The 15,228-nt window shown below is 43.2% G+C and overlaps 1 protein-coding gene across 3 annotated transcripts in view; it reads right to left on the reverse strand.

Moving 5' to 3' along the window:
* MAP3K9 (mitogen-activated protein kinase kinase kinase 9) overlaps nucleotides 1-15,228 on the reverse strand; it is an 86,522-nt gene that overhangs the window by 36,876 nt on the left and 34,418 nt on the right. For all 3 annotated transcript variants that reach the window (XM_054449025.2, XM_054449024.2, XM_054449023.2), the window contains exon 3: nucleotides 1,568-1,748. In XM_054449025.2, the coding sequence (XP_054305000.2) occupies nucleotides 1,568-1,748 (181 nt within the window). The remainder of the gene's footprint in view (nucleotides 1-1,567; nucleotides 1,749-15,228) is intronic.

Genomic DNA, 15,228 nt, shown 5'->3' on the forward strand with positions numbered 1-15,228 from the left:
ACTCCATCTCAAAAAAAAAAAAAAAAAAAGTTCTGGAAATAGATAGTGGTTGTAATGGGCTGAATGGTGGCCCTAAAAAGGTATGTCTATGTCCTAATACCCAGAATCCTTATTTGAATCATTATCTTCACTAGAGTCTCTGGAGGGTGTGGCCCTGCCCACATCACTTTCAGGCTTCTGGCTTCAAGAACTACAAAAGCACGCACTTCTGTTGCTTTAACCCACTAGGTTTAGTAATTTGCTACAGCAGCCCTAGAAAACTAATAAGAATGGTGACCCATACACACCTTTTAAATATACTAAAAACCACTGACTTACATGCTTATTTACTTCTTGAGATAGGGTCTCTCTCTGTCACCCAGGCTGAAGTGCAGTGGTGCAATCACGGCTCACTGCAGCCTCAACCTCTCAGGCTCAAGTAATCCTCCCATCTCAGCCTCCCACGTAGCTGGGACTACAGGTGCATGCCACCACACCTAGCTACTTTTTAAATTTTTTGTAGAGATGGGGGTCTCGCTATGTTGCCCAGGCTGGTCCCAAACTCCCAAGCCCCAGAGATCTTTCCACCTTAGCCTCTCAAAGTCCTGGGATTACAGGAATGAGCCACTGTATCCGGCCAACTTACACACTCTAAAGTGTACAAAGGGTTAGCTTTATGGTATGTGAATAATAGCTCAATAAAGCTATTATTTAAAATATATGTGCACACACACACACACATTACACACACACACACACAGAAGCTCACTTTATAAGACATCAGGACAATAACTCCATACACTGATATATAATGATAAACTACAGTCCTTTCTTTTGTATATCAAGGTGATGCTACTGTCCCACAGCCATGACAACATATACCAGGTAGTTGCTCATCCTTCCTCAGCTGGGAAAATTTTTAGATCTATTTCCTTGCAACCTTTTGGGCTCACATTTACTGGAAGGATGGCTGGTCATTTCTAGTCTGTGGCTTTGCAGTTCTGGGCACATATTTGGGACCCATTTTTTTCCAAATTTCTGGATCAATGTCAACAGATAGAGCCTGGACTAAAGGATGAACTAGATAACTGGAAAAGACAATTTTTAGGCCATCAAGAAAAAACAGATTGCACAAAGAATATTCATTGGCTCAGGAGCTTAGAGTGAGGACATTGGGTTAATCCCCTCCCCAAGTTCAGCAGTAACAGCCACGAAAGACTAGCACTGTTGCTGAGCAAGCCAGGCTGATCCTCACGAAGCTCTCCAGGAGGGACTGAGTGTCCTTCCCATCTTACAGGGTAGAGATGGGAGTACATGTTGCCCCTGGAATCTACTGGCCTTTCTTAGAGAGCAATCACCAGCAAAAAGTGGCCTGCGTATAGCACTTGAGGGATTTTTTTGGTAGATGAAAGCATTAGAAACTGTCCCCTGGCAATATGGGAATTGGCATAGATGACTCTTGGGGGAGGTCACTTAGACCTACTTCAGGTGCCTGGGATCCTAGGTAACCTCAATTCTCCAAGTCTTGAAATGTGTGTGCCACCAAGATGGACCTGGGAAATGCTGTCCCTGCCCACCTGGACCTTACCTCCACACGTCACTGCCTTTGGAAAACATGGAGGCCCGGATGACTTCGGGTGCCATCCAAGCATATGTCCCTGCTGCACTCATCTTGGTGGTTCGGTGCCATTCCCGAGCCAGGCCAAAATCAGTGATCTTCAGAATCTTGTTGCTCAGGTCTCCATTCTCCACCTTCTGGAGGATCAATACTAGGCAAGGAAAGGAATACAGAAGAAACCAGAGTCTGCATTAATCACAGGGAAACCACAGAACAGAACTCTTCTGCCATCCTCCTGGCCTCTCCTGTGGGCTCCAGCATTTAGCTGCCATGGATTGATGGTCAGAGCCATCATTTCTTAAACACCTATAGTGCATCCATTTTTGTACCACCCATTTTATAGCCACTGTCTCTAATCCTCACAACAACTTACAAGGCAGGTACTATTGCCATCTCAGTTTTACTGATGAAGAAATTAAAATACACATGTCACAATTAAATAAATTCCTGGCTGGGCACAGTGGCTCACGCATGTAATCCCAGCATTTGGGGAGGCCGAGATGGGTGGATCACCTGAGATTAGGAGTTTGGCACCTGCCTGGCCAACATGGTGAAATCCTGTCTCTACTAAAAATACAAAAAATTAGTTGGGCATGGTAGTGCACGCCAGTGACTCTCAATAATCATGTCCTCAAATACTGGTATCTACCAAGCACCCGTTGCTAATAATCATTAAAGCACCAAAGCTTGTGAAAGCCTTATTTTATTTTTTGTAGACCTTTTTTTTGAGCTGAAATCCACATAACAGAAAATTAACCATTTCAAAGTGAACAATTTAGTGGTATTGAGTGCATTCACAATGTTGTACAACTACCACCTCTGTCTAGCTCCAAAACATTTTCACCACCCCAAAAGGAAACCCTGTACCCATTAAGCAATTATTCCCCATTCTCCCTCCTCCCAAACCTTAGCAATCACCAATCTTCTTTGTCTTTATGGATTTACCTATTCTGAATATTTCATGTAAATGCAATCATACAATATGTGACACACCTGCTTATTTCACCGAACATGTTTTCAAGTTCATCCACTTTATAGCTTATATCAGTACTTCATTCCTCTTTATGGGTGAATAATGTTCCATTGTATGTACATATTACAGTTTATCCTTTTGTCCACTGATAGACACATGGGTTGTTTCCACTTTCTGGCTACTGTGACTAGTGTGTATGAACATGTGTATACACATATTTGTGTACTTGTTGTCATTTGGGGGGTATATACCTAGAAGCATATTTGCTGGATCACATGGTAACTCGTGTTTATCTTTTTAAGGAACCACCAAATTGTTCTGCACAGCAGCTGAACCATTTTACATTTCCACAAGCAGACTATGGGGGTTTCAATTTCTCCACATCCTCACGAATACTTGTTATTTTCCTTATTATTGGTATTCTTAATGCCATCTTAGTGCATGTGATATGGTAACTCATTGTGGTTTGGGTTTGCATTTTCCTGATGACTAATGATACTGAACATCTATCGTCTCATGAGCTTGTTGTCCATTTGTATGTCTTCTTTGGAGAAATGTCCATTCAATCCTTTGTCCATTTTTAAAGTAGGTGGTTTGTCTTTTTATTATTGAGTTATAAGAGATCTTCACATATTCTGATACTAGACCCTTATCAGATACATGACTTGCAAATATTTCTCCCATTCTATAGGCTGTCTTCTCACTTACTTGATACTTTTGATACACCAAAGTTTTTAATTTAGAGGAAGTCCTCTTTATTTTTTTATTTATTGCACATACTTTTGGTATAATATCTAAGAATCATTAACACATTCAAGATCATGAAGATTTAATTCTATGTTTTCTTCCAAAAGTTTTATGGTTTCAGCTCTTACCTTTAGGTCATTGATCCATTTTTAATTTCTGCATATAACAAGGGCCAAATTTCATTCTTTTGCATGTGGCTATGCAGTTGTCCCACCCCATTTGTTTAAAGAGGAAAGCTTTAAAATACAAACAGATGGGAGAGCTGTTATCTCCCAACATGCTTTCCTGAGTGGAAGAGAAAGGTTATATTCACAGCAGTTTACATATTTGTACCACTGCAGTAAGCCCACTGTAAACTTCTACCACTGACAAACAGCTGTGGCAATAACAAACTGTCATGCTTTCACAGCTAGAAAAATGTAAGAATGTTTTATCAAATTTTGGTGAAGTCCATGAGAGTGCATTGCGTAAACCTCACCTCTCCTGTCGGGCAATGGCAAAAACAGTCATGCACCGCATAATGACGTTTCAGTCAATGACAGGCCAAAAACATGATGGTGGTACCATAAGGTAATAATAGGGCTAAAAACTTCCTATCACCTAGTGACGATGGCAGCTGTCATAATGTCATGGCACCACGTATTCTCATGTGTCTGTGGTGATGCTGCTGTAAACAAACCTACTGTGCAGCCAGTCATATAACAGCATAGCATACACAATTATGTACCATACATAATACCTGATAATGCTAATAAGCGACTATGTTGCTGGTTTATGTATTTACTTTTTTTTTGGACCCAAGATCTTACTCTGTCATTCAGGCTGGTGTGCAGTGGTGCAATCATAGCTCACTGCAGCCTCAATCTCCTGGGCTCAAGTGATTCTCCCACCTCAGCCTCCTGAGTAACTGTGACTATAGGTATGTGCCACCATGCCCAGCTAATTATTTTAGTTCTTGTAGAGAAGGGGGCCTCATTTCATTGTCCAGGCTGGTCTCAAGCTCCTCGGCTCAAGCGATCCTCCCACCTCGGCCTCCCAAAGTGTTGGGATTACTGGCGGGAGCCACTGTGCCTGGCCAGCATACTATACTTTTTATCATTATTTTAGAGTGCACTCCTTCTACTTATGTAAAAAAAAGTTAACTGTAAAACGGCATCAGGCAGGTTCTTCAGGAAGTATTCCAGAAGAAGGCATTGTTATTATAGGAGATAACAGCTCCAGGTGTGTTTTGCCCCTTCCAGTGGAACAAGATGTAGAGGTGGAAGACTGTGATATTGATGATCTTGACCCTGTGTAGACCAAAGCTAAAGTGTGTGTTTGTGCCTTAGTTTTTAACAAAAAAGTTTAAAATGTAAAAACAACAACAACATAAAACGTATGTTAAAAAAAAAATGTAGGCTGAGGTTTCTTCTGGAACCTATGCCATGTCTCCTTTAGGAACCAAGCACAGGACTAGGCTCTTTAAAAAAAAAAAAAATGTAGGCTGAGGGTGGTGGCTCATGCCTGTAATCCCAGCACTTTGGGAGGCCAAGGTGGGAGGATGGTTTGAGCCCAGGAGCTGGAGACCAGCCTGGAAAACATAGTGAAACCTTGTCTCTACAAAGAAATTGAAAAATTAGCCAGGTGTGGTGGTGCATGCCTGTAGTCCCAGCTACTCAGGAGGCTGAGGTAGGAGGATCACTTGAGCCTGGGAAGTCAAAGCTGCAGTGAGCCGTGATCGTACCACTGTACTTCAGTTTGGGTGGCAGAGTGAGTGAGACCTCTCTCTCAAAAACAAACAAACAAACAAACAAAAGTAAATAGAAAAAAGCTCACAGAAAAAGGATAAAAGAAAATGTTTTTGTACAGCTGTACAGTGTGTTTATGTTAAGCTCTATTGTTACAAAAGAGTTAAGAAGTAAACAATTTTTGTTTATAATGTTAAGAAGTTATAGTAAGCTAAGATTAATTCATTATTGAAGAAAGAAAATTTTTCAGCTAAGCGCGGTGGCTCAGGCCCGCAATCCCAACACTTTGTGAGGCCGAGGCAGGAGGATCACTTGAGGTCAGCAGTTCAAGACGAGCCTGGCCAACATAGCAAAAACCCATCTCTACTAAAAATACAAAAAATTAGCTGGGTGTGGTGGTGCGTGCCTGTACTCCCAGCTACTCAGGAGGCTGAGGCAGAAGAATTGCTTGAACCTGGGAGGCAGAGGTTGCAGTGAGCCACAAATGCACCACTGCACTCCAGCCTGGGTGACAGAGTGAGACTCCATCTAAAAAAAAGTTTTCATTATAAATTTAGTGTAGCCTAAGTGTACAGTGTTTATAAAGTCTATGGTGGTGTACAGTAATGTCCTAGGTCTTCACATTCACTCACCACTCACTCACCCAGAGCAACTTCCAGTCCTGTAAGCTCCATTTCATGGTGAGTGTTCTGTAAAGAAGTACTATTTTTTATTTTTATATCATATTTTTACTGTACCTTTTCTATGTATAGATACATTTAGGTACACAAAGTCTTAGCACTGCATTACAATTGTCTACAATATTCAGTACAGTAACGTACAGTTTTGTGGCCTAGAAACAGCAGACTACACCAGGGGTGTCCAATCTTTTGGCTTCCCTGGGCCACACTGGAAGAAATGTCTTGGGCCACACGTAACATACACTAACAACAGCTGATAAGCTGAAAAAAAAAAAAACTGGAAAAAGTATCCTGAGCCACAGCGGGACAAGCTTTGGCTACACCATATAGCCCAGGTGTGTAGTATAAGTATACTCTGATATTCACACAATGATAAAATTGCCCAATGATGCATTTATCAGAACGTATCCCTGCCGTTAAGTGATGTGTGACTGTACTGAGCTAACGAGTCCAGGCGTAAGTCAATGGGGGCCTGGCCAGGCAGTGGAACAGAAAGGAAAAGATAACATTGGAACTAAAGACCTAGTGATTAACCAGATGTAGGGGCTTGATGGAGAAGGAAGACATCTCCAGCCTTTCAGGTTTGGGTGACAAGCAGAAGAATGGTGGTGCCCCTGATTGGAAAGTTGAGAGAAAAAGCCCATTTGAAGAAGCCAAGTTTAGTTTTGGACATAATGGGTCTAGGTTCACAGTAACAAGAGTCAGTATGGAACATGAAAAGAGCAGATAATTTAAATCATAGGGTTGACACTCTTAATGTGACCCTGGACAAATCTCTTAAACTTTGTACCTCAATTCCTGCTTCTACAAAATGGGGATAAAGATGAAAGGCAATACAGTAATAAAGCAACTAGCAGAGTACCTGGCACTTGGAACACTACAGTTATTATTATAATTAGGTATCCTGTACATAAATGGAAACCATAGGGTTCAGTGCTCAAGGGACTGATATGGAAGGCCTGGCAGTCCCTGACACACAATAACCATGCAATACGTTTTTGCTGTATAGATAAATGGAATGCTTGATTAATAATGACACCTACTCATTATGGATCACTTACTATGTAGCAGCACGATGCTGTTTATGTCCATTGCCTTTGTTAATCCTTAAATCAACCCTCAGCAGTAGGTGTAATTATTTTCCCCATTTTATGCACTCCAAACCAGACACAGAAAGGTTAAGTCAGTTGCCCAGTCAGTGAGGGATGGGGAAGGGAATCAAATCCAGATCTGTCTGACTTCAGAACCACATTCTTCACCTTTGTGCCATGCCATACAGAGGCCAGAAAGAAATCCTATGTGTCTTTAAGCCCTGCCTCCATTTCTGCCTAATCCCTAAAGCTGTCATTGATTAGTCTACCCTGCACTTCTTTTTCCCGAATTCTTCCTTCAGCATCCAAATACCACATAATCTAACATTACATGCACTTCTAATCATTCCTGACTGCTGCATATATACGGGTGTCATCATTTCTGCTAGGATGTGATACAGTATGACTCCTAGAAAGCAAAAATCTCATTCTTTTTCTTCTGGAACCTATGCCATGTCCCCTTTAGGAACCAAGTACAGGATCAGGCTCTTTGAAAGAACTCATCCCGGCTGGGTGCGGTGGCTCATGCCTGTAATCTCAGCACTTTAGGAGGCTGAGGTGGGCGAATCATCTGAGGTCAGCAGTTCAAGACCAGCCTGGCCAACACAGCAAAACCCTGTCTCTACTAAAAATACAAAAATTAGCTGGGCGTGGTGGCACACACTTGTAGTCCCAGCTACTTGGGAGGCTGAGGCAGGAGAATTTCTTGAACCCCTGAGGCGGAGGTTGAAGTGAGCCGAGACTGCGCCACTGCACTCCAGCCTGGGCGACAGAGTGAGACTCAGTCTCAAAAAAAAAAAAAAAAACTCATCTCTTGCTGGTCACATACTTGACCAATGGGATATCTGTGCATCTTCTCAAACTATCCACTTTTCCATCTTACTGTTGCCAGGTATTGGGGCAGGGGGTGGAGGGGCATTGGGAGACTAGAGAAAGAGTAATACCTCAGCCAAGGGTTCACCAGTGACTAACATACCCAGTTAGTGCCAGGCGGGGTAGGGGACACACAGAGAAAGATAACCTGAAGACTCTCAGCTTATCTCAATGGCCTTTCACCTTCTATAAGGAAAGACAATGTGACAAAAGTGAGTATCAGGTCAAGACAGGGTCTCACTCTGTTGCCCAGAATGGAGTGCAATGGCACAATCATAGCTCACTGTAACCTTGAACTACTGGGCTCAAGTGTTCTTACACCTCAGCATTCTGAGTAGCTAGGACTACATGTGCGCACCACCAAGCCCAGCTAATTTTTTATTTTTTGTATAGACCAGTTGGTCTTGAACTCCTGGCCTCAAGCGATCCTCCTGCCTTGGCTTCCCAAACACGGGAATTACAGAAGTGAGCCACTGTCCCTGGCACAAAGACATCATTCTTGATTATTTCCCAATTAGGATGTCACCTATATATACCACTTAATATTATTATTTAAATAATATTTAATGGGCATCAAAAAATAGAAAGAATAAGACCTAGTATTTGATAGCACAACAGAGTGACTATGGTCAAAATAATTTAATTGTATATTTAAAAATAACTAAAGTATAATTGAGCTGCTTGTAACATAAAGGATAAACGCTTGAGGGGATGGATACCCCATTTTCCATGATGTGATTATTATGCATCATATGCCTGTATCACAATATCTCATGTATCCCAAAAATATATACACCTACTACATACTCACAAAAATTAAAAATTAAAAAAAAATTTTAAAGAAGAAATTTTATATCACTATTGTAAATGGGAAAGCCAAAAATTCTCCTAACATTGAGTAACCTCTACAAGCAAATAAAACGAAACAAAAATAAATGGTGTAGTGGCAGACCCACATATGGTCAAAGTGCTGAGCCTAAGGCCTGCCTTCTCTGCTTGAGAAGAAAGATTTGAAGTGTTAGAGAGGAATTACAGACAAACAGCACCAAAATGAATGTTGATCCTCCATTTACACAAAGAAGTTGAATGACTTTCTTTGCGATTCAATGTTGCTTAATGCAGACCACTCAAAATGGTCTCAAGGCCATCCCATTAAGAGGTCAGCGGGAGAAATGGGGGGTGTCTTGCCACAAAGGGCTTTGTGAATCTGACCTAATATCATTTAGCTGAGGCCAGGCTCTCAAAACTTGGCATCACTGAGGAGACTCTCCCATTAGGTCCTAATGGTAAACTTAGCTTTGGTTGATGATCTATGTCATTTTCAGATTTCTTATTTATTATTCATCTCCATTAGTACAAGGGGCTCCAATTTGCTAAATGCTCACCTTGGTGCCAAGGCTCATGTCCTCAGGCCTGCGTTTGGTTCAGATGATTCAATGCCATCTCTCCTACATTATGTAACTCAGCTAATTTGGTTTTGAGGGTTATGTTTTGTTTTGTTTTATTTTTTAAAGTTTATTGTTAACTGTATTATACACATAGGAGAGTACATTAAAATGTATACATGTAATATGTACAAATGTATATATGGCTGGGAGTGGTGGAGCACACCCGTAGTCCCAGCTACTTGGGAGGCTGAGGCAGGAGAATGGCTTGAGCCCAGGAATTCAAGGCTATAGCGCACCATGTTTGTGCCTGTGAACAGCCACTGCACTCCGATCTGGGCAACACAGTGAAACTCCATTTCTAAAATTAAAAAATGTATGGTTTAAAGAACATAATATGAAGCCGGGCGCGGTGGCGCATGCCTGTAGTCCCAGCTACTCGGGAGGCTGAGGTGGGAGGATCGCTTGAGCCCAGGAGTTCTGGGCTGTAGTGCGCTATGCCGATGGGGTGTCCGCACTAAGTTCGGCATCAATATGGTGACCTCCTGGGAGCGGGGGACCACCAGGTTGCCTAAGGAGGGGTGAACCGGCCCAGGTCGGAAACGGAGCAGGTCAAGAACATAATATGAAAACCCACATAATCCCATCCAGTCCCTTTAGAAGTTCCATGTGTCTCTCTCCACCACCCCCTTTCCTCTCTCCCTAAACATCTGACAACCGTGACTTCTGTTATTCATTTCTTTACTTCTCTTTATGATTTTACCAGCTATGTACACATCTCTAAATAAGATAATGTTTAGTTTTGAAAAAGTGAGTGGCAAACAAAAAATGAAGCTGTGTGTTGTAGCCTCCTAGGGCTGCCATAACAAATTAACAGAAACTGGGTGGCTCTAAACAACAAATTATTCTCTCACAGTTCTGGAGGTTAGAAGTCCAAAATCAAGGTGTCAGCAGGGCCATCTCCCTTCAAAGGTTCTGGGGAAGGATCCTTCTTTGACCCTTCTAGCTTCTAGCAGTTGCCAGTAGTTTTTAGTGTCCCTTGGCTTGTAGCAGTGTTAAGTCTAATCTCTGCCTCCATCTTCACGTGGCCATCTTCCCTTTGTGTGTCTGTCTGCATCTTCACCTAACATTCTCCTATTTGTCTATGTCTCCTTATAAGGACATCGGTCATTGGATTAGGGCCCATCCTAATCCAGTATGACCTCATCTTAACTTGACCACATCTGCAAAGACGGTATTTCCAAATTTCACAGGTTAGGACTTCAACATATTGTGTGGAGGGTTGTGGGGGACACTATTCTACCCACAACACCATGGAGGAGTAAAAATACTGCCTTTGCTAAATGAAGCCTTCCCAAAGGAATAAGCTAAACAGAGTCTCTGGGAAATTCCCATGCAATTTACAAGAGCCCTTCCTGGGAAAGTTGATAGGCAAGATCATGAACAAGTCCTGGAAACACAGGGCAGGTAACCACAGTGGGAACACTTGGTGGTAGGGGTCAAGGTAACTGGGAGAGTGGGACTCTTCTGTATTTTCTGTTTCTTTTGTTTGTTTGTTTTTGAGTCTCAATCTGTCACCCTGACTGGAGTGCAATGGCACAATCTCGGCTCACTGCAACCTCCACTTCCTGGGTTCAAGCGATTCTCCTGCCTCGGCCTCCCATGTAGCTGGGATTACAGGCACTCACCAGGACGCCCAGATACTTTTTTTTTTATTTTTAGTAGAGACGGGGTTTCACCATGTTGGCCAGGCTGGTCTCGAACTCCTGATGTCAAGTGATCCGCCTGCCTCGGCCTCCCAAAGTGCTGGGATTACAGGAGTGAGCCACCATGCCTGGCTCACATTTTCTGTTTCTAAATTCACTTGGGCCTACCTTTAGCACCAAGGGTTGGGCAAAGAAAACATTTCTGTTCATATAAAATGAGTCTATCCATCAGCAGGGCAAGGAGGGGCAACAGGAGCTTCATCAGCACATGAGCAAGACAGCCAAGAGCAGATACAATCTGCCCCAGGCTTCCCCAGGTAGTCAGTCCTCCAGTTAAATCAATGACACAATGATTGCAGGTAAGTTGGTGATGACATCCTGAGTCACGCTGCTTGGATCTAAGCTGCCCATCCTCTACGTCTGGTACACAGTCCTAAGGGGTTCCCTTTGTCTCCCTCCTGTGTTAATCCACATGTCCTGTACCCCACTCCCCTCTTTACTGATTCCTTCCCCTGCTTCGCTGGTGTGTACTCTCCAGTAGTTCCTTAGAAAGGACGTGTAGGAGGTATGTTTTGTTTTAGTTATTTTTTTCTGTGCTTGGTGTCTCCAGTCCAGTAACTCTTGTTTTACCCTTTCCAAGAAGAAAAGGCAGTCAAGTGGCTGCATAAAGTGGAGGAGATTCTGTGATATAAAGGGATTGCTTTTTTCTTTGCTTTCCCTACTGTCAGCTTAGAATTATCTTTCTCAAATGTTCTAAGTCAATTACCACTTCTCCATCAGTTTTCCAGTCTCCAAAACATAACAGCTATCGTCTCTTCTTCCATGCACCTTGTAGGTTTGCTGTGGCTTTCACTGGGTTTCAGGAGGGAGTAAAGGTAGCTGTAGCATTCACATGTTCAATCTGCTACCCTAGCATAGAACCTTGCCTTCAGTTTTATTTTCTTGGAGTAGGGAGAAGGAAACTAGCATACCCTACAAAGGAAACTTTCGAAGGCTTCCAGCTTCCCATCACTTGGTTCTTCCATCTTTCCTGATATGCAAAATCCATCCTGGGAGGGTGTAATAGAGGAAGGCATATATGTACTCCTGCTTATTCCTGCCAAAGCCCAGGGCTTAAACTCCAGATCTATGTCACAGCATCCTGTCTCACCTTAATAAAAACAGTCTCTGAGCTACACCAAGGCAGAAAGAAAAAAGCAACAGATGGAGACCCAGGGTGTCTGGGTTCTTGCTCCACCACTGTGTGACCTTCACCAGGCCCCCATTTCCCTACCTCTGACATTCCTGGAGTCTGTAACTCCCTGGAAACTGTGTCAGTCCTTCCCAGGAGCCAGCCAAGCTCCACCATCCATCTGAGCTGAAGAACAGCTAAACATAGGGGGAAAAGGAGTTAGGTGAAGTGATTCTACCCCAGAGAAAAGCCCTATTCATTAGACACAGCCAGCCTTTAGGGCGCCTGAGTGGCACTCGAGACATTTGCTTCCTACAGCACGTTGCCTCCAGTGGAGGAAGGAAGATGATCTCAGACCCAACACAGAGCAGGCTCCCTGTTGTGCTGACGCAGCAAGAGCTGCATGGGAGAGCCTGACTCATGGACCACTATCAGGCAGCCAGAGCACGGCCACTGTGCATCACCCAGCTTCTCCTGGCCCGTGGTGCTCTGCCCGCTCTGTCTCTCCAGGCAAGGCCAAGAGAGGCCAGACTTGCTTACCAAGGCAAATGATTCACCACCTAGACTCCCCCACTCGACCTCAGCAGAGCTGTGGTGCTGCCTAGAGATGGAAGGCAGATGCCAACAGCAACGGTGGCCCCAGCAGCTTCCACATTGTCAGCAGAGCTGCACCGGGTTCCACTGGCACAACCAGCAAAGCTATGCTTCCCGACAAGGACTCAGGCACAGCGGCCAAGAGTCCTTGCCACAGTAACTACAGAAAGGTGGAGAGCATTGGGTCCTTGGGGACTTAAGAGTCACTCCCTTTTGGTATAAAAGAGGAAACCAAAGCAAATGAATGGGTACAAAACACCCCTGATAGAGAGAGAGAGAGCATTCAATACAGTGACCTTTTCCTGAGCTAGAGTAAAGCTGAACTACAGTGGTCTCCCCTTCTATGCTTGTAACCTGAAGAGGAATAGTAAGTGCTCAATAAACATTCATCTGGAATTAACAAATGAATGCAAATCATCCCAAAAGGTGTCTGCTTAAATCAGTTTAGGTACTGGTCCCCAGCTACCTGTTCCAGGGCTGGCTATACTGGAGTGCCCTGAGAAGCTACAGTAATGATTTCCAACCTTCTAAAATATGTCCTTTCAGCTGAAAAAAAAAGCCATTATGATGCTATTTGTACTTTTAGTGTGTGTTAAGAAAATAATAACCACAGCTAATGTTTATGGAGTCCTTAGAACGTACAAGGCGCTAAGCTAAGTGATTTACACCTATAGTCTTATTTAATCCTCTCATCAATACTGGAAAATAGGTACTATAACTATGCCCACTTTCAGATATGGAGACTGAAATTCAGGCATGCTGTTCCACAAGTGGGAAGTGGCGGAGCCAGGACATTTCATTCAGCCCAGGCCTGAATGAAATCAGTCAGGACCCCAGACCACCATGCCATATTAAACACGAAGAAAATACTAAACACCCTAAGAAAATGCTTTTAAGTGAATTCATATTTTCTCAACACAACAGCACCCATGCACATTTGAAAAATAGAAATATTTACACTTTATACAAACACTGTCACAGATACCTTCCAGTAACCCCCTCCCAAGGGTACCACTGATCTCAATGCTGCAACTATAAGCACGTTATGCAGAAAGCAGTAGGTCATTGCCCCCAAGGAAGGAATTACCTGTCTGCTTCCATCGCACATCCAAGCAAGTGTCTCAATGCCTCCAACTCTGAAGGGGTGAATGGGAGAGAAATCTCCAAGTAAGGGTTAAAGCAGAAGGACAGAGTCAGCAGCAGAAACAGAAAACAAATTGAAAACACAGCAGAAAGGGATTGCTACATTAGCAATCCTGGCAGCATATCAGGGAAGGACTAACAAGGGATTAATGACAGGAAAAGAGCCTGAAATCTGTGACCCAGACTGCTAGTCGCCCTTCAGTGGTTATTCTCCCCTCCTCCCATAGTAATGGAACCTACAATTGCAAGATGGGCACCAGGCCACTCAGAACATTTACTACATTTTCCAGCCTCCTTGTTCTGAGATGTAGCCAGGTAACTAAAAAGTGTCATTGTAGGTGCTTTCTGTAACCTGTCTTAAAAGATTCCAGCTCTAGGCCTTTGGACTTTGTTCTTCATCCCTTTCTACACTGTGCTATCTGGAAAGTGAATGTGATAGCTGGAGGTCTAGCTACCATCTTGGACCATGAGGACATGATCATGCCCCAAGAGTTGGCAGAGCTGTGAACGAGAAGGAGGTAAGGCTCATGGAACAGAGATGTTCCAATCACAGGCCATCTCCTGTCAAACTTTTACATATAAGAGAGACACTTATTTCAGCTACTGTTACTTTAAGTGTCTATTTCTCACAGCTAACCTAACTGAATTAATACAGAGTTCAATTCCTACAAAATATCTTGCTCATTACTACAGTAAAACAGACACAGACATATTAAAATTGCAAATCTAAACCAAAACCAAGATCCCAGTCAAAAGAGTCTCAGTATGATACAATGAAAGATTTGGATAGCCTCTCCATGCTGCCGTAAAATTAATCAACCTGAAATCTATGTTCTATACTAAGTATTGATTTAAACCTTTCAAAAATAATAAAATAACCCACATGTACTGAAAGCCTGTACGTATCAGGCACTGTGCTAGTAGGCACCAGGTGTTCAAACACTGTGTAAATTAAACCAATATCTCCCCTCAAGATCACCAGCCAGGAGGAAGAGTCAGTGAGTGAGAAAGGATAAAGCAGGAGACCTTTGTTATTTATTAAAAGGCTTGTAATATATGTCGGCTTTTTAAACTAGATTATGTACACGTCACTTCAAAAATTTTATATCAGGCCGGGAGCGGTGGCTCACGCCTGTAACCTCAGCACTTTGGGAGGCCGAGGCGGGTGGATCACCTGAGGTGAGTTCAAGACCAGCCTGGCCAACATGGTGAAACCCCACCTCTACTAAAAATACAAAAATTAGCCAGGCGTGGTGGTGGGCACCTGTAATCCCAGCTACTTGGGAAGCTGAGGCAGGAGAATTGCTTGAACCTGAGAGGCAGACGTTGCCTCTGCGGTGAGCCAAGATCGCACCACTGTACTCTAGCCTGCGTGACAGAGAGAGACTCCATCTCAAAAACAAACAACAACAACAAAATTTATGTCAAAAAGGCCAGGCGCGGTGGCTCACGCCTGTAATCCCAGCACTGTGGGAGGCCGAGGCAGGTGGATCATGAGGTCAAGAGAAACCCCATCTCTACTAAAAATATAAAAATTAGCT

This window comes from Pongo pygmaeus, chromosome 15 (genome assembly GCF_028885625.2).
Source record: "Pongo pygmaeus isolate AG05252 chromosome 15, NHGRI_mPonPyg2-v2.0_pri, whole genome shotgun sequence".
Taxonomy (NCBI): Eukaryota; Metazoa; Chordata; class Mammalia; order Primates; family Hominidae; genus Pongo; species Pongo pygmaeus.